This window comes from Rattus rattus, chromosome 4 (assembly GCF_011064425.1).
Source record: "Rattus rattus isolate New Zealand chromosome 4, Rrattus_CSIRO_v1, whole genome shotgun sequence".
Taxonomy (NCBI): Eukaryota; Metazoa; Chordata; class Mammalia; order Rodentia; family Muridae; genus Rattus; species Rattus rattus.
This window is the reverse complement of record NC_046157.1, coordinates 79,472,966-79,495,756: the sequence shown is the minus strand read 5'-3', so window position 1 is coordinate 79,495,756 and position 22,791 is coordinate 79,472,966. Positions and strand designations below refer to the sequence as shown.

Here is a 22,791-nt window from a genome sequence, read left to right as displayed (position 1 = left end):
GAATTTGGGTGAAAGGTTATTTATGGGGACAGGGATGACTCAAAAGAGCAGCTACATCACTGAAAAGGCCCTCAACACCTTATGAAAGTTGCCACCATGGGGCTTTCTGAACAGTTTCCGGGCAGTTCAGTAGTCAAATATCTGCTTTGAAGCTTGGCTGCTCAGTCTCCTTCTACAATACTATTTACTTCTTTACAAAAGCTAAATAAGGATCTTCCAGAACCTTCCAAGTTTTGATCTTAACTAGACATGTGGCCTTTTCTTTACCTTCTGAATCTCACGAAACATTCCCCCCGCCCCCACCCCTCTCTAAGACTTAGAAGGGATGGTTTCAGTTCCATTGAACTTCATACATCACAAACATGCATTCTATACTGAAACTTGACCAGCATTACTGACTATAGACATTTGGGTTAGTGTTTCTTCAATATTTGTGATTTTCTTCAAATTTCTTTATTATAGTTATTTTATACATGGCAAACTGGTATAATTTTAATTTAACTCTATTTACACATATCACTTATATGGAAAAATTCTGCTAACATGTAGGTATGATTCTGGACCACCATATTCTGAACAATATGTACTTTTTATCTTTCTCCTTGATCAGAGCTCAGTTGGAATTCTTTAAAATGGTGTCACTTTGGCAACCACATCTTTCTTTGCCTCTCTTGAGCTTTTCCTCCTGGAACAAATACAGCAAACATGATAAACAAAAACAAAATGGGAAAGGACACAGGGAAGAGGGATATTCCTGTATTCTTTAGAGCGAGCTTATTCTTTACCCATCAGCTTTGGGAAATTCATGGTTCTTCATAAAAGGTTGAAATAAATCTTGTGAATAAAAGACTGAAGTCCCTGGAAACCTCTGTGAGGCAGCTCTGATTCTTTCTACTTTGGTTGTGATGGAATTCTCAAATGGGTTTTGGGAGAAAGCATGGGAAAGACATCAAAATTTTAAAATTTTCTCATTTCCCTTTCATGGTCATTTTATAGACTATCCAATTCTTCACTAACATGAATGCTTCATTCCTAGTGGAGCCAATATTGTCTGAATCACATGGCCAACACAAGAGTCCTTCCCTGAGATACATTCTTATGAGTGATAGACTCTTCAGTCTTGTATATAATCTGTAAGTTAGGTACTGACTGTCACATCCCATGCGTATAGAGACTGTTTCTGAAAGCTTACCAGCATTCATCTGGCTGAGGGGGCCTTGGTCTAAGGGATGAAATGGTATTTATATTTATGTGCGATTGTGAAGTATTGTCAAGGAGGTGTGTTCAATAATGGGGCAAAATAGATAGAAGGCACACAACCTTGTCAGGATATGTGTTTCATAATGGGTCAGAGTAAATCAGAGGACATAAAACTTGTATTTATCATTGAATCTTCTATCACCACATGTTCAGAGCTGGCCCTTGTGATGTAGAGTTTCCAGACACCCAAGAAACCCATACAGAAAGGGATGTACGAAAGATCCCTATGCCAGCACCAATGACTATATGTTAAAAAGCCTAATTGTCAACCTGCCATTGAGAATATGACCCTGAGTTCTCATTCACCTTCCTTATCACAGACCATTGGCATAAAGTCCTCTAAGTGGAAGATAGAGGTTTTACTCACTTATTTTCTACATCTTGGATGGAGTCAGGCAGAGGCTGATTCCTCGTCTCAGGAAGAAGAAGGACAACAAGGCTACTAAGGATGGGAAGAACCCCATAGATGATCCAGGGCAAGGAAGCAGAATATGTCACGAGAATCATCAACAGAGGAGACAGGGCTGCTCCAGCACTACCAAAAATTCCAATGACTCCTAAAGCAGTTGCCCTTAGAACATAAAGTATTAATCAGAAGTAATCTAGCAAGTTCACACACATAGTATTTGTGACTTTATATCTCACATTAATTGCAAGTCAATGAACTGTGCAATTGAATTTAAGGATCCTGGTGACTTATTTTTACCAAATATAACAAGTTCCTGTTATATTTGTTGTTACCTTTTTGTCAAGGACAGAGCATTAAGACACTTGTTTATTACTTACAATAAAATATGGTATGGAGGATAAGTTCTACATGTTTTCGGTCATATTCATATGCTACACTTTAGCCTTCATGTATGCATACATGTGTAGAGGGCCATGGGTATAGATTATGAAACTAGAAAAAGTAATGAGAGGGGAAGATAAGGTCTTAAGTAGTAGTAGGAATTTGATATATATATATGTATATATATGTATATTACAATATATATATGGATAGGGGAAGTTAGATGGATAAAAAGATAGTTAAATGGATAAAAAGACAGTATCTGAAAATGTTACATTGAAGCCCAAATTTTCTATGATAGTTTAAAGGCTTGCAGCAGCAGCAGCAGCAGCAGTACCCAACAAAAGACCAAAACAAAACAAAACATTAAAAAGCTATACTTTAGATACCTACCTTCTTATAGATTGTATAGGAGAGCTGACTAGTGGCACATTGGTCTTAAACCTATCTGGCAAAAGGTAACCTTACAGAATATTGAAACCATTCCCATTAGCACCACAATTAATTGATTAACTAACTCAGCATTTTTGCTCTTGTCCTTCCAGTAAAAGGGAATGAACTGAGAAAAGTCTGCTCTGACCTTGAGTCATACCTGATTACAGTGGGGACTAGCTCATTTGAAAGCACAGCAATACTTGTCAAAGAGGCAGAAGAAATTGCTCCTCCTAATGATGCCAAAACTAAACGCGGGATCTGCATTTCTGGAGAGAGGAAGAACAGTGAGAGGCAAGTGAGACAGACAGATAAATCTGAGTATAGAAATGTGCACTTCTCCAACCCCAAATGGAATAGAATTTTGTTGGGAGTCTGTATAGATCAAACAAATAGTGAAGGGAGACTTCAGAAAGGTAGGAATTACCCATGACTACAAGATGAGAAAGGGAGCTATCTATACTGATTGATTTATGATGAAGAAAAACTTGTGAAAAAAACTTGGACATTGCATCTCTGATATTTGCTCATGACATGGAGATCATGGTGAATGCGGAAAATCATATCCACCTTTTTCTCTCTAGGGTCTCAGAAATCCTTCATGTAGAATGTAGGACTGTCATGGGGAAGATTACAGAGGACCATCACCTCATTCAGATGCATGCAGCATTTAAATCTATGTGCAGTATTACAGAATGGAAGGACAGAAGGTCTACAGTGGTGAAAGCTGTGAACTGACTTGATTTGGAATATGTCTGAAGATTCAAGGACAAGGACTGCTGCTTAGAAAGCTGTCAGTTGGAAAAGCACTCATCGGGTCAATTTCTACTTAATTAAGAAAGCCTCTTAAGTCCCAGCACCCACATGCTATGTCACAACCACTTGTATTCCACTTTCCAATGGACCTGATGCCTTCTTCTGGCCTCTGTGTATATTGGTACACATGTAGTACATGCCCATAGATGTAGGCAAAGCACTCACATGCATAAAAGAATCCATTTTTTAGTATATATGCTGCTGAAGCTGGCACAAGAATCCAATTTTTAAAAAGGCTCATGAAAGCTTTACACATTGGAGTGTTTCTTGACTTCAAAAAGTCACCACTGCTATTTTGGAATTTTATGAGAATGCACAAAGCTTGGTGGCCACTTCCTCCTGACACACATCCGTTTGACTCAATGAAGTCAATTTTAACACTCCTGTGGCTTATTCCATTCTTACTTCTTTGCCGCCCTTTTTGAGCTTCAGCACAAGTGACGTTTCTTTTCTTGAGACAACTCTCCAATCTAGGGTTGGACTCATGGTGATACAATGTGAGAACCATGAGTAGATACACACAGTTCAGAAAATAAACTGTCATCGAAGCTAATGTAATGGGAGCCTATGGGACAGAGGAAGTAACAGTGTGTTTTGGTCAGAATTATAAGGCCTTAACCTATATAATTGCTATGAACATTTATAATTAATCAATAACTGATCCACTGTTAATCTAAAACTATTTGAGAATAACTGCAGCTAATTCCCAGGTACTTTTTTGCAAGCAATAAAGACAAATGTCTGAACAAAAATTTACTGAAAATTTGATGGTTATCTCAATATTCTCATGGAATAATGTGCTCTAAATGCCTAGACTGCTTACAGAAGTCCATAGGATATCTTTCCCCTGATTTCTTACAGATAGGATCTGAAAAATTCTGAGAAAAAGGATGAATGTATTTTCTTTGCTCATCCTGTGTTCTTTTCTCACCTTGAGTCAAAAATGTGATAGACAGAATGGAGATTCCCATTACAGACATGAAAATGATTTGGGTTGTTCTGCGGCCCATGTAATTCATTGAAAAATTTCCAAGAAGATTGGCTGGAGTGATCACCACACCATAGAGACACTGCAGCAGGAACACATTATTGGTCAGATATTGGAGGTTGATAAGCAGGCCTACAGTTGATATCAATGACACACATCTGTAGGGAACAAAGAAGAGAGTCCTATCATAAGGCTTGGAATGTTTGCCCCACACATGCAGTTAGCTTAGGCAGCTCATTTTAGTTAAAATATTGAGGAATGTTTTCTGGAAAACATGTGGGAGAAAATTTTGTAATCACAAAGATATTCTATGATAATGAATGTATCATAACTGCTATTTTTTCAAAGTTTAAAAATTGCTTTATTTATTTGAAGCACCAAATTTATAAAGATTAACATGTTGACCTATTCAAAATTAATAATTTACATTAACATGATAGACAAGTGTATTCAGTTCACATACTACCCTCATACTGTGTTCTAAAAGCATGGGATTCTGTAAGAGTCAAGATTAAACAGTGCTTAACATAGCATGATTACAAATAGGTACTATCTAAAAACTGCAAATGTGTACATTTAAAAAAAACCCTTTCTCGTTGTCTATTCCAAAATTTCATTAACAACTGTTTAGAGTTTTATATGGGGTTAGAGAATTCCTGGGATACAAGCTGGGTATATATAATATATTATAAAAATTATTGCTTATTTTTTTATTTCAAATGTCCCCTTCTCAGTTTCCCCTCCAAAAACCCCCATCCCACCCCCTTACCCCTGCTTCTATGAGCACCCCATCCACCCTATATCTTGATCTTAATGAAAGTTATAACTTTATATTTGTATATATCTATTGATATGCATATACTTATGTAGTTGATGTTTGAAGTTTTATTGCCTTTGAAATGGAAACAGACAAATGAGGAAGCTTAGATTCCAAGTTTTCCTATGGCTGAAGTTCTAAGCAATAGTTTCTGGTAATGAACCTTCGGAGTGATTAGACAAACTCACCCCATCATACTTTGCTCTGCTATTATAGTTCAAAACCTTTGGATCCCTCGGGCTGTAGAAAGTCCTAATCACTTATCTCAAAATTTGTTAATGGAAAAAATAATATCTATACTGTTTTTTGAGACAGGGACTCAATATATAGCTTTGACTGGTCTCAAACTCCATAGGTAGACCAGGCTAGCCTCAAATTCACATACATCTTCCTGCCTTTGTCTCCTGGGTGTTGGATTAAAAGAATGAGCCATTACTACACCATTTTAAGAGGCTCAGTGTGAAGCCCACCTCACAAAGGATAGAAGACAGATCCGCTTGCGAAGGTTGGGTGTACGGAACAGCACCAGTGGGGAGGGTTTTGTCTCTGCAGCCTCCAGTTCATCCTTCATGGTAGTTTTCACAACCTTCAACAGCATTGACAAACTGTTGTCACAAAATACTAAACATTGTGATGCATGCTGGTAACATAGAAGACTAGATCTCTCTCTCTCTCACACACATACACACATACACACTCATGCACACATGTATGCACACACAGAGAGTCTCCTAAATATGTGAATTTAATCTGCTCATGGATAACGATGGAAATATGCAACCTTTGGGGGTGAGTGGTTGGAAGATTCTCTAGAAAGTACCAGAGATCTGAGAGATGAGAGACTCTCAGGACTCAAAGAGAGGAACTTTAGATGAAATGCCCAACAGTGGGGAGAGGGAACTTGTAGATTCTATTTCCAGTAGAAAGACAGGGCATCAAGTAGAGGGATGGGGTTTCCATCCCACAACCAAAAACTCTGGTCCAGAATTGTTCCTGTCTGAAGTAATTGCAGGGATGAAAATGGAGAAGAGACTGAGTGAAAGGAGGTCCAGTGATCAGTTCAAATTGGCATCCATCTCAAGGGGAGTCTCCAAGGTCTGACACTACTACTAATGCTATGGGTTGCTTACAGACAGGAGGCTAGAATGGCTGTCCTCTGAAAGGCCATTCAAATAGCTGCAGATGCTTACACCCAACCAATAGACTGAAGTTGAGGACTCCTGTGGTTGAATTAGGGAAAGGTTAGAAGAAGTTAAGGAGGAGGGCGACCCCATAGGAAGACCAGCAGTCTCAACTAACCTGGACCCCTGACATCTCTCAGACACTGGGCCACCAACCAGGCAGCATATACTAGCTTGTACGAGACACCATACACATATACAGCAGAAAATTGCCAGGTCTGGCTACAGTGAGAGAAGATGCACCTAACTCCTGAGAAACTTGAGGCCCCAGGCAGTGGGAAGGGCAGGTAGGATAGGGAGTGGGAGCATCCTCTTGGAGACAGGGCGTAGGAATAATGGGATGAGAAACTGTTTGAGGGTAGACAGGGAAGAGGATAACAATTGGATTGCAAAAAAGATTAAAGATAATTAAAAAATAGAGATAAAGAGAAATAGAAACAAAAATACTTTAAAATGAAATATAATTACATAATTTGTATCATTTCCTTTTCTCCCTTTATCCAAATTTTATGCCCCCCACTTGCCCACTTACTCTTTCTCAAATACATGGCTTCTAACTCTTTTTTTTAATTTTTATTTACTTACATTTCAAATGTTATCCCCTTTCCTGGTTTCCCATCCATAAACCACCTATCCTATCCCCTCCGCCTCCTAGTGTGAGAGTGTTCCCCCACCCAACTACCCACCACTTCCTGCCTCCTCGCCCTAACATTCCCCTACACTGGGGCATCCAGACTTGGCAGAACCAATGGCTTTTCATCCCACTGATGCCCAACAAGGCCATCCTCTGCTCCATATGCAGGTGTAGCCATGGTTCTGTCCATGTGTACCCTTTGAATGGTGGTTTAGTCCCTGGGAGATCTGATTGGTTGATATTGTTGTTCTTATGGGATTGAAGCCCCTTAAGCTCTTTCAATCCTTTCTCTAACTCCTCCAGTGAGGACCCCATTCTCAGTTCAATGGTTGGCTATGAACATTCAACATCTTTAGTCATAAGGGAAATGCAAATCAAAACAACCCTGAGATTTCACCTCACACCAGTGAGAATGGTTAATATCAAAAACTCAGGTGACAGCAAATGATGGTGAGGATGTGGAGAAAGAGGAACACTCCTCCATTTTCTGTGGGATTGTAGGCTGGTACAACTGTTCTGGAAATCAGTCTGGAGGTTCCTCAGAAAATTGGACATTGAACTACCTGAGGACCCAGCTATACCTCTCTTGGGCATATACCCAAAAGATGCCCAACATATAACAAAGACACATGATCCACTATGTTCATAGCAGCCTTATTTATAATAGCCAGAAGCTGGAAAGAACCCAGATACCCTTCAACAGAGGAATGGATACAGAAAATGTGGTACATCTACACAATGGAATATTACTCAGCTATCAAAAACAATGACTTTATGAAATTCATAGGCAAATGGATGGAACTGGAAAATATCATCCTGAGTGAGGTAACCCAATCACAGAAAAACACACATAGTATGCACTCATTGATAAGTGGCTATTAGCCCAAATGCTCGAATTACCCTAGATGCACAGAACACATGAAACTCAAGAAAGATGACCAAAATGCGAATGCTTCACTCCTTCTTTAAAAGGGGAACAAGAATACCCTTGGGAGGGAATAGGGAGACAAAGTTTAGAACAGAGGCAGAAGGAACACCCATTCAGAGCCTGCCCCACATGTGGCCCATACATATACAGCCACCCAATTAGATAAGATGGTTGAAGCAAAGAAGTGCAGGCCGACAGGAACCGGATGTAGATCTCTCCTGTGAGACACAACCAGAATAAGCAAATACATAGGCGAATGCCAGCAGCAAACCACTGAACTGAGAATGGGACCCTCGTTAAAGGAATCTTAGAAAGGACTGAAAGAGCTTGAAGGGGCTTGAGACCCCATATGAACAACAATGGGGGGATGTTGGCCTGGAAATCGGGAAAGGGAATAACAATTGAAGTGTAAATAAGAAATACCCAATTTAATAAAGATGGAAGGAAAAAAAAGAAATGTAGCAAAGAAATATATCTAATAAAAAATTAAAAAATTGGCCTCCAGCTCACTGCTCCCAAACCCCGTGGGAGAGAGAGCTCACTGCCGGGACAAGTGGGCACTCCTGAGACTGCAGAGCAGAAGAGACCTCCAATACTGCCCACCCCTGCCCACATCCCTGGCCCAAGAGGGTTCCCTTGGATAAGGGCACAGGAGCAGGAAATCCAATGTATCTGAGACACCGCCAGAACCTGAAGGGACCGACCAGATAAACAGTTCTCTGCACCCAAATCCCGTGGGAGGGAGAGCTAAACCTTCAGAGAGGCAGACACGCCTGGGAAACCAGAAGAGACTACACTCTGCCCACAACTCTGACTCCAGAGGAAAACACCAAATGCCATCTGGAACCCTGGTGCACGGAAGCTCCCGGAAAGGGTGGCGCAGATCTTCCTGGTTGCTGCCCCCAGGGAGAGCTCATAAGCAACACCCCACGAGCAAACTTGGGCCTCGGGACCACAGGTAAGACAAACCTTCCTGCTCCAAGCGATCTGCCTGGTGAACTCAAGACACAGGCCCACAGGAACAGCTGAAGACCTGTAGAGGGGAAAAACTACACGCCCGAAAGCAGAACACTCTGTTCCCATAACTGGCTGAAAGAAAACAGGAAAACAGGTCTACAGCATTCCTGACACACAGGCTTATAGGACAGTCTAGCCACTGTCAGAAATAGCAGAACAAAGTAACACTAGAGATAATCTGATGGCGAGAGGCAAGCGCAGGAACCCAAGCAACAGAAACCAAGACTACATGGCATCATCAGAGCCCAATTCTCCCACCAAAGCAAACACAGAATATCCAAACACACCAGAAAAGCAAGATCTAGTTTCAAAATCATATTTGACCATGATTCTGGAGGACTTCAAGAAAGACATGAAGAACTCCCTTAGAGAAACACAGGAAAACATAAATAAACAAGTAGAAGCCTACAGAGAAGAATCACAAAAATCCCTGAAAGAATTCCAGGAAAACACAATCAAACAATTGAAGGAATTAAAAATGGAAATAAGAGCAATCAAGAAAGAACACATGGGAACAATCCTGGATATAGAAAACCAAAGGAAGAGACAAGGAGCCGTAGATACAAGCATCACCAAGAGAATACAAGAGATGGAAGAGAGAATCTCAGGAGCAGAAGATTCCATAGAAATCATCGACACAACTGTCAAAGATAATGTAAAGTGGAAAAAGCTACTGGTCCAAACCATACAGGAAATCCAGGACTCAATGAGAAGATCAAACCTAAGGATAATAGGTATAGAAGAGTGTGAAGACTCCCAGCTCAAAGGACCAGTAAATATCTTCAACAAAATCAGAGAAGAAAACTTCCCTAACCTAAAGAAAGAGATACCCATAAGCATACAAGAAGCCTACAGAACTCCAAATAGATTGGACCAGAAAAGAAACAACTCCTGTCACATAATAGTCAAAACACCAAATGCAAAAAATAAAGAAAGAATACTAAAAGCAGTAAGGAAAAAAGGTCAAGTAACATATAAAGGCAGACCTATCAGAATCACACCAGACTTTTAAGCCAAAGACTATGAAAGCCAGAAGATCCTGGACAGATGTCATACAGACCCTAAGAGAACACAAATGCCAGCCCAGGTTACTGTATCCTGCAAAACTCTCAATTAACATAGATGGAGAAACCAAGATATTCCATGACAAAACCAAATTTACACAATATCTTTCGAAAAATCCAGCGCTACAAAGGATAATAAATGGTAAATCCCAACATAATGAGGCAAGCTACACCCTAGAAGAAGCAAGAAACTAATCGTCTTGGCAACAAAACAAAGAGAAGAAAAGCACACAAACATAACCTCATATCCAAATATAAATATAACAGAAAGCAATAATCACTATTCCTTAATATCTCTCAACATGAATGGTCTCAACTCCCCAATAAAAAGACATAGATTAACAAACTGAAATCACAATGAGGACCCTGCATTCTGCTGCCTACAGGAAACACACCTCAGAGACAAAAGACAGACACTACCTCAGAGTGAAAGGCTGGGAAACAACTTTCCAAGCAAATGGTTGGAAGAAGCAAGCTGGAGTAGGATTCTAATATCAAATAAAATCAATTTTCAACTAAAAGTCATCAAAAAAGATAAGGAAGGACACTTCATATTCATCAAAGGAAAAATCCACCAAGATGAACTCTCAATCCTAAATATCTATGCCCCAAACACAAGGGCACCTACATACGTAAAAGAAACCTTACTAAAGCTCAAAACACACATTGAACCTCACACAATAATAGTAGGAGATTTCAACACCCCACTCTCATCAATGGACAGATCATGGAAACAGAAATTAAATGAGATGTAGACAGACTAAGAGAAGTCATGAACCAAATGGACTTAACAGATATTTATAGAACATTCTATCCTAAAACAAAAGGATATACATTCTTCTCAGCTCCTCATAGTACTTTCTCCAAAATTGACCATATAATTGGTCAAAAAACGGGCCTCAACAGGTACAGAAAGATAGAAATAATCCCATGCGTGCTATCAGACCACCACGGCCTAAAACTGGTCTTCAATAACAATAAGGGAAGAACGCCCACATATACATGGAAATTGAACAATGCTCTACTCAATGATAACCTGGTCAAGGAAGAAATAAAGAAAGAAATTAAAGACTTTTTAGAATTTAATGAAAATGAAGGTACAACATACCCAAACTTGTGGAACACAATGAAAGCTGTGCTAAGAGGAAAACTCATAGCTCTGAGTGCCTGCAGAAAGAAACAGGAGACAGCATATATCAGCCGCTTGACAGCACACTTAAAAGCTCTAGAACAAAAAGAAGCAAATACACCCAGGAGGAGTAGAAGGCAGGAAATAATCAAACTCAGAGCTGAAATCAACCAAGTAGAAACAAAAAGGACCATAGAAAGAATCAACAGAACCAAAAGTTGGTTCTTTGAAAAAATCAACAAGATAGATAAACCCTTAGCCAGACTAACGAGAGGACACAGAGAGTGTGCCCAAATTAACAAAATCAGAAATGAAAAGGGAGACATAACTACGGAATCAGAGGAAATTTAAAAAATCATCAGATCCTACTACAAAAGCCTATATTCAACAAAACTTGAAAATCTGCAGGAAATGGACAATTTCCTAGACAGACACCAGGTACCAAAGTTAAATCAGGAACAGTAAACCATTTAAACAACCCCATAACTCCTAAGGAAATAGAAGCAGTCATTAAAGGTCTCCCAACCAAAAAGAGACCAGGTCCAGATGGGTTCAGTGCAGAATTCTATCAGACCTTCATAGAAGACCTCGTACCAATATTATCCAAACTATTCCACAAAATTGAAACAGATGGAGCACTACCGAATTCCTTCTATGAAGCCACAATTACTCTTATACCTAAACCACACAAAGACCCAACAAAGAAAGAGAACTTCAGACGAATTTCCCTTATGAATATCGATGCAAAAATACTCAATAAAATTCTGGCAAACTGAATCCAAGAGCACATCAAAACAATCATCCACCATGATCAAGTAGGTTTCATCCCAGGCATGCAGGGATGGTTTAATATACGGAAAACCATCAATGTAATCATTATATAAACAAACTGAAAGAACAAAACCACATGATCATTTCATTAGATGCTGAGAAAGCATTTGACAAAATTCAACACCCCTTCATGATAAAAGTCCTGGAAAGAATAGGAACTCAAGGCCCATACCTAAACATAGTAAAAACCATATACAGCAAACCAGTTGCTAACATTAAATTAAATGGAGAGAAACTTGAAGCAATCCCACTAAAATCAGGGACTAGACAAAGCTGCCCACTCTCTCCCTACTTATTCAATATAGTTCTTGAAGTTCTAGCCAGAGCAATCAGACAACAAAAGGAGATCAAGGGGATACAGATCGGAAAAGAAGAAGTAAAAGTATCACTATTTGCAGATGATATGATAGTATATTTAAGTGATCCCAAAAGTTTCACCAGAGAACTACTAAAGCTGATAGACAACTTCAGCAAAGTGGCTGGGTATAAAATTAATTCAAATAAATCAGTAGCCTTCCTCTACACAAAAGAGAAACAAGCCGAGAAAGAAATTAGGGAAACGACACCCTTCATAATAGTCCCAAATAATATAAAATACCTCGGTATGACTTTAACCAAGCAAGTAAAAGATCTGTACAATAAGAACTTCAAGACTCTGAAGAATGAAATTGAAGAAAACCTCAGAAGAGGGAAAGATCTCCCATGCTCATGGATTGGCAGGATTAATATAGTAAAAATGGCCATTTTACCAAAAGCGATCTACAGATTCAATGCAATCCCCATCAAAATACCAATCCAATTCTTCAAAGAGTTAGACAGAACAATTTGCAAATTCATCTGGAATAACAAAAAACCCAGGATAGCGAAACTATCCTCAACAATAAAAGGACTTCAGGGGGAATCACTATCCCTGAATTCAAGCAGTATTACAGAGCAATAGTGATAAAAAGTACATGGTATTGGTACAGAGACAGACAGATAGACCAATGGAACAGAATTGAAGACCCAGAAATGAACCCACACACCTATGATCACTTGATTTTTGACAAAGGAGCCAAAACCATTCAATGGAAAAAAGAGAGCATTTTCAGCAAATGGTGCTGGTTCAACTGGAGGTCAGCATGTAGAAGAATGCATATCGATCCATGCCTATCACCCTGTACAAAGCTTAAGTCCAAGTGGATCAAGGATCTCCACATCAAACCAGATACACTCAAACTAATAGAAGAAAAAGTGGGGAAGAGTCTTGAACACATGGGCACTGGAGAAAATTTCCTGAACAAACCACCAATGGCTTATGCTCTAAGATCAAGAATCGACAAATGGGATCTCATAAAACTGCCAAGTTTCTGTAAGGCAAAGGACACTGTAGTTAGGACAAAACGGCAACCAACAGATTGGGAAAAGATCTTTACCAATCCTACAACAGATAGAGGGTTTATACCCAAAATATACAAAGAACTCAAGAAGTTAGACCGCAGAGGGAGACAAATAACCCTATTAAAAAATGGGGTTCAGAGCTAAACAAAGAATTCACAGCTGAGGAATGCCGAATGGCTGAGAAACACCTAAAGAAATGTTCAACATCTTTAGTCATAAGGAAATGCAAATCAAAACAACCCTGAGATTTCACCTCACACCAGTGAGAATGGCTAAGATCAAAAACTCAGGTGACAGCAAATGCTGGCGAGGATGTGGAGAAAGAGGAACACTCCTCCATTGTTGGTGGGATTGCAGACTGGTACAACCATTCTGGAAATCAGTCTGGAGGTTCCTCAGAAAATTGGACATTGATCTGCCTGAGGACCCAGCTATCCCTCTCTTGGGCATATACCCAAAAGATGCCCCAACATATAACAAAGACACATGCTCCACTATGTTCATCGCAGCCTTATTTATAATAGCCAGAAGCTGGAAAGAACCCAGATGCCCTTCAACAGAGGAATGGATACAGAAAATGTGGTACATCTACACAACGGAATATTACTCAGCTATCAAAAACAGTGCCTTTATGAAATTCATAGGCAAATGGTTGGAACTGGAAAATATCATCCTGAGTGAGCTAACCCAATCACAGAAAAACACACATGGTATGCACTCATTGATAAGTGGCTATTAGCCCAAATGCTTGAATTACCCTAGATGCCTAGAACACATGAAACTCAAGACGGATGATCAAAATGTGAATGCTTCACTCCTTCTTTAAAAGGGGAACAAGAAATACCCTTGGCAGGGAATAGAGAGGCAAAGATTAAAACAGAGACAGAAGGCACATCCATTCAGAGCCTGCCCCACCTGTTGCCCATACATATACAGCCACCCAATTAGACAAGATGGATGAAGCAATGAAGTGCAGGCAGACAGGAGCCGGATGTAGATCGATCCTGAGAGACACAGCCAGAATACAGCAAATACAGAGGCAAATGCCAGCAGCAAAGCACTGAACTGAGAACAGGACCCCCGTTGAAGGAATCAGAGAAAGAACTGGAAGAGCTTGAAGGGGCTGGAGACCCCATATGCACAACCATGCCAAGCAACCAGAGTTTCCAGGGACTAAGCCACTACCTAAAGACTATACATGGACTGACCCTGGACTCTGACCTCGTAGGTAGCATTGAATATCCTAGTAAGAGCACCAGTGGAAGGGGAAGCCCTGGGTCCTGCCAAGACTGAACCCCCAGTGAACGTGATTGTTGGGGGGAGGGCATTAATGGGGGGAGGATGGGGAGGGGAACACCCATAAAAAAGGGGAGTGGGAGGGGTTAGGGGGATGTTGGCCTGGAAACCGGGAAAGGGAATAACACTCGAAATGTAAATAAGAAATACTCAAGTTAATAATAATAAAAAAACTCAAAATAATGTCAAAAAAATTAAAAAATTCAAATTAAGTTTATCAGCACTAAATAGGGTAGTATTGCTAATCAAGTACCATTTATGACAGCAATGAAATATTGATCAGCACCAAGGTAAAAAATCTTTTATTTTTACTCACTAATTTATAATAGCTTCTTGCATATAATGTTGTTCAATAAATGGTAAATATACTAGATTTTTTACATTTGTTTTGCTATATTAAAGGGAAACATCCACGTCGTATCTAAGTAAAACAACTATTTGACCAATTCCATGCCCCCCTCTCCTTTTGTCAGATTCCGTGATTGGCTTTTTTTTTTTTAATGAGAATATATCATTAATTGATTAGTTAAAAAAAAGAAAATAAGGATTTATCTTGGTTCATATTTTCAGAATAAAGTCTTTTATGATGGGGAAACTATGGCAGCAGGAGATTGATTAGGCATCTGATCACACTGTATTTGCATATGAGAAGCAGAGCGCAGTGAATGCTCATGCTCATCTAGCTTTCTCCTTTTTATGTAATTGGGGACCCAAGCCCAAGAATGCTGTTGTAATTCTTTGGAGTTTTCTATTACTTCAGTTAACCTAATCAAGACAATCCCAAAATCAGTCCCAAGAGGCCAACCTAATCAAAATGTTCACACAAGTGTGCCTGGAACTTATCTCTTATGATACTCTAGATATTTTAAAGTTTACAATCCAAATCACTATCATCTAATCTCATTTAGATTTCCTAACAGAATTAATGCTAAAAACCCATGTAAACAAGCTATGTATTCTGGTTGCAGGACATAGAAAAATCCAGCTAAAATTGATTTGGAAACTTTGTCCCTGCTGGCTAGCTTTTGCAGTGCTGGAAGGTGCTATGTAGACTACTCTAGATGACAACAAATTCACCATTGTAATTTTAGTCAGCCGTGGATAGTTAGGCTAAATGACTGATCATCTTTTTTGGCAAGATGTACTCGCTGGTATATCAATGATATTACCGTCACAATGGTAATCAGATACTTTGTAATTGTATTTAAGGCCTTCTAATGGGAGTTTTTTTTATTTACTTACACCCCAAATGTTGCCTCCTCCTGGTCTCCCTTCACAGTTCTTCGTTCCATCGCCCCTCCCTTTCTCTTCTGAGAGGGTGACTCCCCGGGTATCCTCTCTCCCTGCGGCATCAACTCTCTACAGGATTAGGGGCATCCTCTCCCTTTGCTGATATATGCTAGGGGTCTTGGACCAGCAGTGTATGTTTTGGTTGGTGGCTCAGTCTCGGGGGCTCTTAGGGGTCTGGTTAGTTGACCCCATTGGTCTCTCTATGGGGTTGCCATTGCCTTCGGTTTCTTAAGTCCTTCCCCTAACTCTTCCATAGAGGTCCTAACAGGAGGGAATCTATATTGGTGCTTTAAACCCTGTCAAAAGCCCATAATTATCAATGTCACAGACCTTAGTGGGGGTCCTATTATAGCTATCGGGCTCATAGAAATGAAATGTCAGTTGAATTGCCTTCCAAATGTCTTTGTTCATTTCTATAGATTAATTATTTGGACAGAGAAGCTTCTTTTTCTATAGTTGGTGACAGTTACTGCAGGGTCATAACTGGTCAATGTGCTGAGAATAAGCTACTGTTCAATATTCAGTCATAAATGGGATGTCTACATTACCCCTTCCAAGTTCAAGGGACACTCTGAGAGTGGGAGCAGAGAAAAGGTAAAAGGCAGTGGAAGATGGAAGGTGATGTGTAGTGCTGTCTTCCTGACCTAGCATGGCTAATGCATTTTAAATTCTCAGCATCCATGTATAAGACCTGCACGAGAGTGGACTATTAACTTCTGTTATGAAGAGTGGAGAAGTTCATGAAGCCCTGCCTCTCCGTGAGGATTTACAGGTAGTTAGAGCTATTGCTAATGAGGAAGGGTTCCTACATTTCTCCTGAGGATGTATAGGGAGTTTATCAGTTAATGGTTGCTTGGAGACATGAGATAGCCATGTGTTAAGTTGCCTAAGCTACTGTAATTAAATCTTCACAATTGGTAATGATTCTGTGAGAAAGTTTAATTAAAATTACTTGATAAAAGAGACAGATAATAGATATTAAAGTAGAATTAAAGTAGGAATGTGATACCACCCACAGAGGGTTAAGCCTTTTCACACCAATCCTGGATCAAGAAAAGACCCTTTATACTTGCCTACAGGTCAGTCTAAGAGAGGCATTTTCTGACCTTAGAGTCCCTCTTCCCAGATGACCTTAGCTTGTACCAATTTAACAATCTGAACAACAACAACAAAGTAATCAGCATAGAATTCAAGAAACAAAATGAAGAAAAACAGAAGTGATTTTAATCTTTCGAATGAAACATCCTTATACAGTATTTTCAGTCACTGTACCTTGCATCTTGGGCACTAACTTCTACATACTTATGGAATTTGTGTTTCCTTTGTATCATAACCAGTTCTCATAGCTCACCTCCAAGGTTAGGACATCTCTTGAATTCTTTATTCCATTTATGTGTGCAACTTTTCTAAGTTCCTTTACGCCCTCCTGGGGTTTGTTGGTCACAATGAGCCACCGAGCTGACTCTGACAACCACCTGCCCAAGACATTGAATGTAAGATAATTCTCAATTTCTTTATACTTTTAAAAAATATGTATATCATTTTAAAAGTGACATGTATCCTTGAACAATCATATTCTTTAATCTAATACCTCTTACTCATTCAATTATATTAATACATATAATCTAATATTCTTTGAACCCTCACTAGGAAAACAGGAAATAACTCATGCATGCCTTACACTTGCGATCCCACAATGCATAGTTGAAGTCATGTTGGTCTGCCCACTCTTACTTGAATATATATTTACATAGGGTTCACAGAACAGCAACATGAGGAACACTTGAAAAGACATTTTCCAAATTCCTTGTTAAGGTAAACATTTATACCTAATTTGTTGTTGTACTTCATTGCTACTCCTAGCAATCAATTCTCTCGTGCCACAGAAGCAAGCTAACACTATCTTCACTTCTACTCTATAAAATGGGGATGGCAGACTTCATAATTTTGATGGGTTGTGAAGATAAAGTAATATGAAAGAACCTGCCAGAGGGTTCTTCCTGTTTTGTGTCTGACCTCATCTCAATATATTAAGCATATGTAAGCATTTTCTAGTCCTTCCCTCTAGTGATATAGGACATCTTAAGTCCTTTATTTTTCATCTTTATTAACTTGAGTATTTCTTATTTACATTTCAACTGTTATTCCCCTTACCGGTTTCCGGGCCAACATTCCCCCAACCCCTCCCCCTCCCCTCCACATCCGCCCACCATTACCTCCCTCCCGCCAACAATCACATTCACTGGGGGTTCAGTCTTGGCAGGACCAATGGCTTCCCCTTCCACTGGTGCTCTTACTAGGCTATTCATTGCTACCTATGAGGTTGAAGCCCAGGGTCCGTCCATGTATAGTCTTTGGGTAGTGGCTTAGTCCCTGGAAGCTCTGGTTGCTTGGCATCGTTGTTCATATGGGGTCTCAAGCCCCTTCAAGCTCTTCCAGTCCTTTCTTTGATTCCTTCAACGGGGGTCCCATTCTCAGTTCAGTGGATTGCTGCTGGCATTCGCCTATGTATTTGCTTATTCTGGCTTTGTCTCTCAGGAGAGATCTACATCTGGTTCCTGTCGGCCTGCACTTCATTGCTTCATCCATCTTGTCTAATTGGGTGGCTGTATATGTATGGGCAACATGTGGGGCAGGCTCTGAATGGGTGTGCCTTCTGTCTCTGTTTTAATCTTTGCCTCCCTATCCCCTCCCAAGGGTATTCTTGTTCCCCTCTTAAAGAAGGAGTGAAGCATTCGCATTTTGGTCATCCTTCTTGAGTTTCATGTGTTCTGTGCATCTAGGGTAATTCAAGAATTTGGGCTACTATTGATAATAGCCACTTACCAATGAGTGCATACCATGTGTGTTTTTCTGTGATTGGGTTACCTCACTCAGGATGATATTTTCCAGTTCCATCCATTTGCCTATGAAGTTCATAAAGTCATTGTTTTTGATAGCTGAGTAATATTCCATTGTGTAGATGTATCACATTTTCTGTATCCATTCCTCTGTAGAAGGGCATCTGGGTTCTTTCCAGCTTCTGGCTATTATAAATAAAGCTGCTATGAACATTGTGGAGCACGTGTCTTTGTTATATGTTGGGGAATCTTTTGGGTATATGCCCAAGAGAGGGATAGCTGGGTCCTCAGGCAGATCAATGTCCAATATTTTGAGGAACCTCCAGACTGATTTCCAGAATGGTTGTACCAGTCTGCAATCCCACCAACAATGGAGGAGTGTTCCTCTTTCTCCACATCCTCGCCAGCATTTGCTGTCACCTGAGTTTTTGATCTTAGCCATTCTCACTGGTGTGAGGTGAAATCTCAGGGTTGTTTTGATTTGCATTTCCCTTATGACTAAAGATGTTGAACATTTCTTTAGGTGTTTCTCAGCCATTCGGCATTCCTCAGCTGTGAATTCTTTGTTTAGCTCTGAACCTATTTTTTTTAAATATTTATTTATTTAATGAATATGAGCAAACTGTAGCTGTCTTCAGACACACCAGACCCCATTTACAGATGGTTGTGAGCCACAATGTGGTTGCTGGGAATTGAACTCAGGATCTCTGGAAAAGCAGTCAATGCTCTTAACTGCTGAGCCATTTCTCCAGCCCCCTCTTATTTCCATTTTTTTTATTAACTTGAGTATTTCTTATTTACATTTCGAATGTTATTCCCTTTCCCCGTTTCCAGGCCAACATTCCCCTAACCCCTCCCCCTCCCCTTATTTATGGGTGTTCCCCTCCCCATCCTCCCCCCATTGCCGCCCTCCCCCCAACAATCATTGAACCCCATTTTTAAATAGGGTTATTTGTCTCCCTGCGGTCTAACTTCTTGAGTTCTTTGTATATTTTGGATATAAGGCCTCTATCTGTTGTAGGATTGGTAAAGATCTTTTCCCAATCTGTTGGTTGCCGTTTTGCCCTAACTACAGTGTCCTTTGCCTTACAGAAGCTTTGCAGTTTTATGAGATCCCATTTGTCGATTCTTGATCTTAGAGCATAAGCCATTGGTGTTTTGTTCAGGAAATTTTCTCCAGTGCCCATGTGTTTGAGATACTTCCTCACTTTTTCTTCTATTAATTTGAGTGTATCTGGTTTGATGTGGAGGTCTTTGATCAACTTGGACTTAAGCTTTGTACAGGGTGATAAGCATGGATCGATATGCATTCTTCTACATGCTGACCTCCAGTTGAACCAGCACCATTTGCTGAAAATGCTATCTTTTTTCCATTGGATGGTTTTGGCTCCTTTGTCAAAAATCAAGCGCCCATAGGTGTGTGGGTTCATTTCTGGGTCTTCAATTCTATTCCACTGGTCTATCTGTCTGTCTCTGTACCAATACCATGTACTTTTTATCATTATTGCTCTGTAATACTGCTTGAATTCAGGGATAGTGATTCCCCCTGAAGTCCTTTTATTGTTGAGGATAGTTTTGCTATCCTGGGTTTTTTGTTATTCCAGATGAATTTGCAAATAGTTCTGTCTAACTCTTTGAAGAATTGGATTGGTATTTTGATGGGGATTGCATTGAATCTGTAGATCGCTTTTGGTAAAATGGCCATTTTTACTATATTAATCTTCCCAATCCATGAGTATGGGAGATCTTTCCATCTTCTGAGATCTTCCTCAATTTCTTTTTTCAGAGGCTTGAAGTTCTTATCATACAGATCTTTCACTTGCTTGGTTAAAGTCACACCGAGGTACTTTATATTATTTGGGACTATTATGAAGGGTGTTGTTTCCCTAATTTCTTTCTCGGCTTGTTTCTCTTTTGTGTAGAGGAAGACTACTGATTTATTTGAGTTAATTTTATACCCAGCCACTTTGCTGAAGTTGTTGATCAGCTTTAGTAGTTCTCTGGTGGAACTTTTGGGATCACTTAAATATACTATCATATCATCTGCAAATAGTGATATTTTGACTTCTTCTTTTCCAATCTGTATCCCCTTGATCTCCTTTTGTTGTCTGATTGCTCTGGCTAGAACTTCAAGAACTATATTGAATAAGTAGGGAGAGAGTGGGCAGCCTTGTCTAGTCCCCGATTTTAGTGGGGTTGCTTCAAGTTTCTCTCCATTTAGTTTAATGTTAGCAACTGGTTTGCTGTATATGGCTTTTAGTATGGTTAAGTATTGTCCTTGAAATCCTATTCTTTCCAGAACTTTTATCATGAAGGGGTGTTGAATTTTGTCAAATGCTTTCTCAGCATCTAATGAAATGATCATGTGGTTTTGTTCTTTTAGTTTGTTTATGTAATGGATTACATTGATGGTTTTCCGTATATTAAACCATCCCTGCATGCCTGGGATGAAGCCTACTTGATCATGGTGGATGATTGTTTTGATGTGCTCTTGGATTCGGTTTGCCAGAATTTTATTGAGTATTTTTCCATCGATATTCATAAGGGAAATTGGTCTGAAGTTCTCTTTCTTTGTTGTGTATTTGTGTGGTTTAGGTATAAGAGTACTTGTGGATTCATAGTAGGAATTTGGTAGCACTCCATCTGTTTCAATTTTGTGGAATATTTTGGATAGTATTGGTATGAGGTCTTCTATGAAGGTCTGATAGAATTATGCACTAAACCTGTCTGGAACTGGTCTCTTTTTGGTTGGGAGACCTTTAATGACTGCTTCTATTTGTTTAGGAATTATGGGGTTGTTCAAATGGTTTATCTGTTCCTGATTTAAATTCGGTACCTGGTATCTGTCTAGGAAATTGTCCATTTATTCCAGATTTTCACTTTTTGTTGAATATAGGCTTTTGTAGTAGGATCTGATGATTTTTTGAATTTCCTTTGATTCTGTAGTTATGTCTCCCTTTTCATTTCTGATTTTGTTAATTTGGACACACTCTCTGTGTCCTCTTGTAGTCTGGCTTAGGGTTTATCTATCTTGTTGATTTTCTCAAAGAACCAGCTCCTGGTTTTGTTGATTCTTTGTATAGTCCTTTTTGTTTCTACTTGGTTGATTTCAGCTCTGAATTTGATTATTTCCTGCCTTCTACTCCTCCTGGGTGTATTTGCTTCTTTTTGTTCTAGATCTTTTAGGTGTGCTGTCAAGATGCTGACATATGTTCTCTCCTGATTCTTTCTCCAGGCACTCAGAGCTATGAGTTTCCCTCTTAGCACAGCTTTCATTGTGTCCCATAAGTTTGGGTATGTTGTACCTTCATTTTCATTAAATTCTAAGAAGTCTTTAATTTCTTCCTTTATTTGTTCCTTGACCAGGTTATCATTGAGTAGATCATTGTTCAACTTCCATGTATATGTGGCTGTTCTTCCCTTATTGTTATTGAAGACCAGCTTTAGGCCGTGGTGGTCTGATAGGGCGCATGGGATTATTTCTATCTTTCTATATCTATTGAGGCCTGTTTTATAACTAATTATATGATCAATTTTGTAGGAAGTACCATGAGGTGGTCAGAAGAAGGTATATCCTTTTGTTTATGATAGAATGTTTTTATAAATATCTGTTAAGTCCATTTGGTTCATGACTTCTCTTAGTCTGTCTATGTCTCTGTTTCATTTCTGTTTCCATGATCTGTCCATTGATGAGAGTGGGCTGTTGAAATCTCCTACTATTATTGCGTTAGGTGTAATGTGTTTTTGAGCTTTAATAAGATTTCCTTTATTTATGTACATGCCCTTGTATTTGGAGCATAGATATTTAGGATTGAGAGTTCATCTTGGTGGATTTTTCCTTTGATGAATATGAAATGTCCTTCCTTATCTTTTTAATGACTTTTAGTTGAAAATCGATTTTATTCGATATTAGAATGGGTACTCCAGCTTGCTTCTTCAGACAATTTGCTTGGAAATTTGTTTTCCAGCCTTTCACTCTGAGGTAGTGTCTGTCTTTGTCTCTGAGGTGTGTTTCCTGTAGGCAGCAGCATGCAGGTTCCTCATTGTGTATCCAATTTGTTAATCTATGTCTTTTTATTGGGGAGTTGAGACCATTGA

The 22,791-nt window shown here is 39.5% G+C and overlaps 1 protein-coding gene across 2 annotated transcripts in view; it reads right to left on the bottom strand.

Moving 5' to 3' along the window:
* Positions 1–430: 430 nt before the first annotated feature.
* LOC116898024 (solute carrier family 22 member 19-like) overlaps positions 431–22,791 on the bottom strand; it is a 43,564-nt gene continuing 21,203 nt past the window's right edge. Inside the window, exons 5-10 of one of the 2 annotated variants that reach the window (XM_032899413.1) lie at positions 17,205–17,328; positions 5,574–5,689; positions 4,230–4,444; positions 2,643–2,751; positions 1,628–1,831; positions 431–685 (exon numbers count right to left, since the gene is read on the bottom strand). In XM_032899413.1, coding sequence (XP_032755304.1) covers positions 628–685; positions 1,628–1,831; positions 2,643–2,751; positions 4,230–4,444; positions 5,574–5,689; positions 17,205–17,328 — 826 coding nt within the window. In that variant the 3' untranslated portion in view covers positions 431–627. Of the gene's footprint in view, positions 686–1,623; positions 1,832–2,642; positions 2,752–4,229; positions 4,445–5,573; positions 5,690–17,204; positions 17,329–22,791 lie in introns of those variants that run through there. The other variant, XM_032899414.1, reaches the window with a different exon arrangement.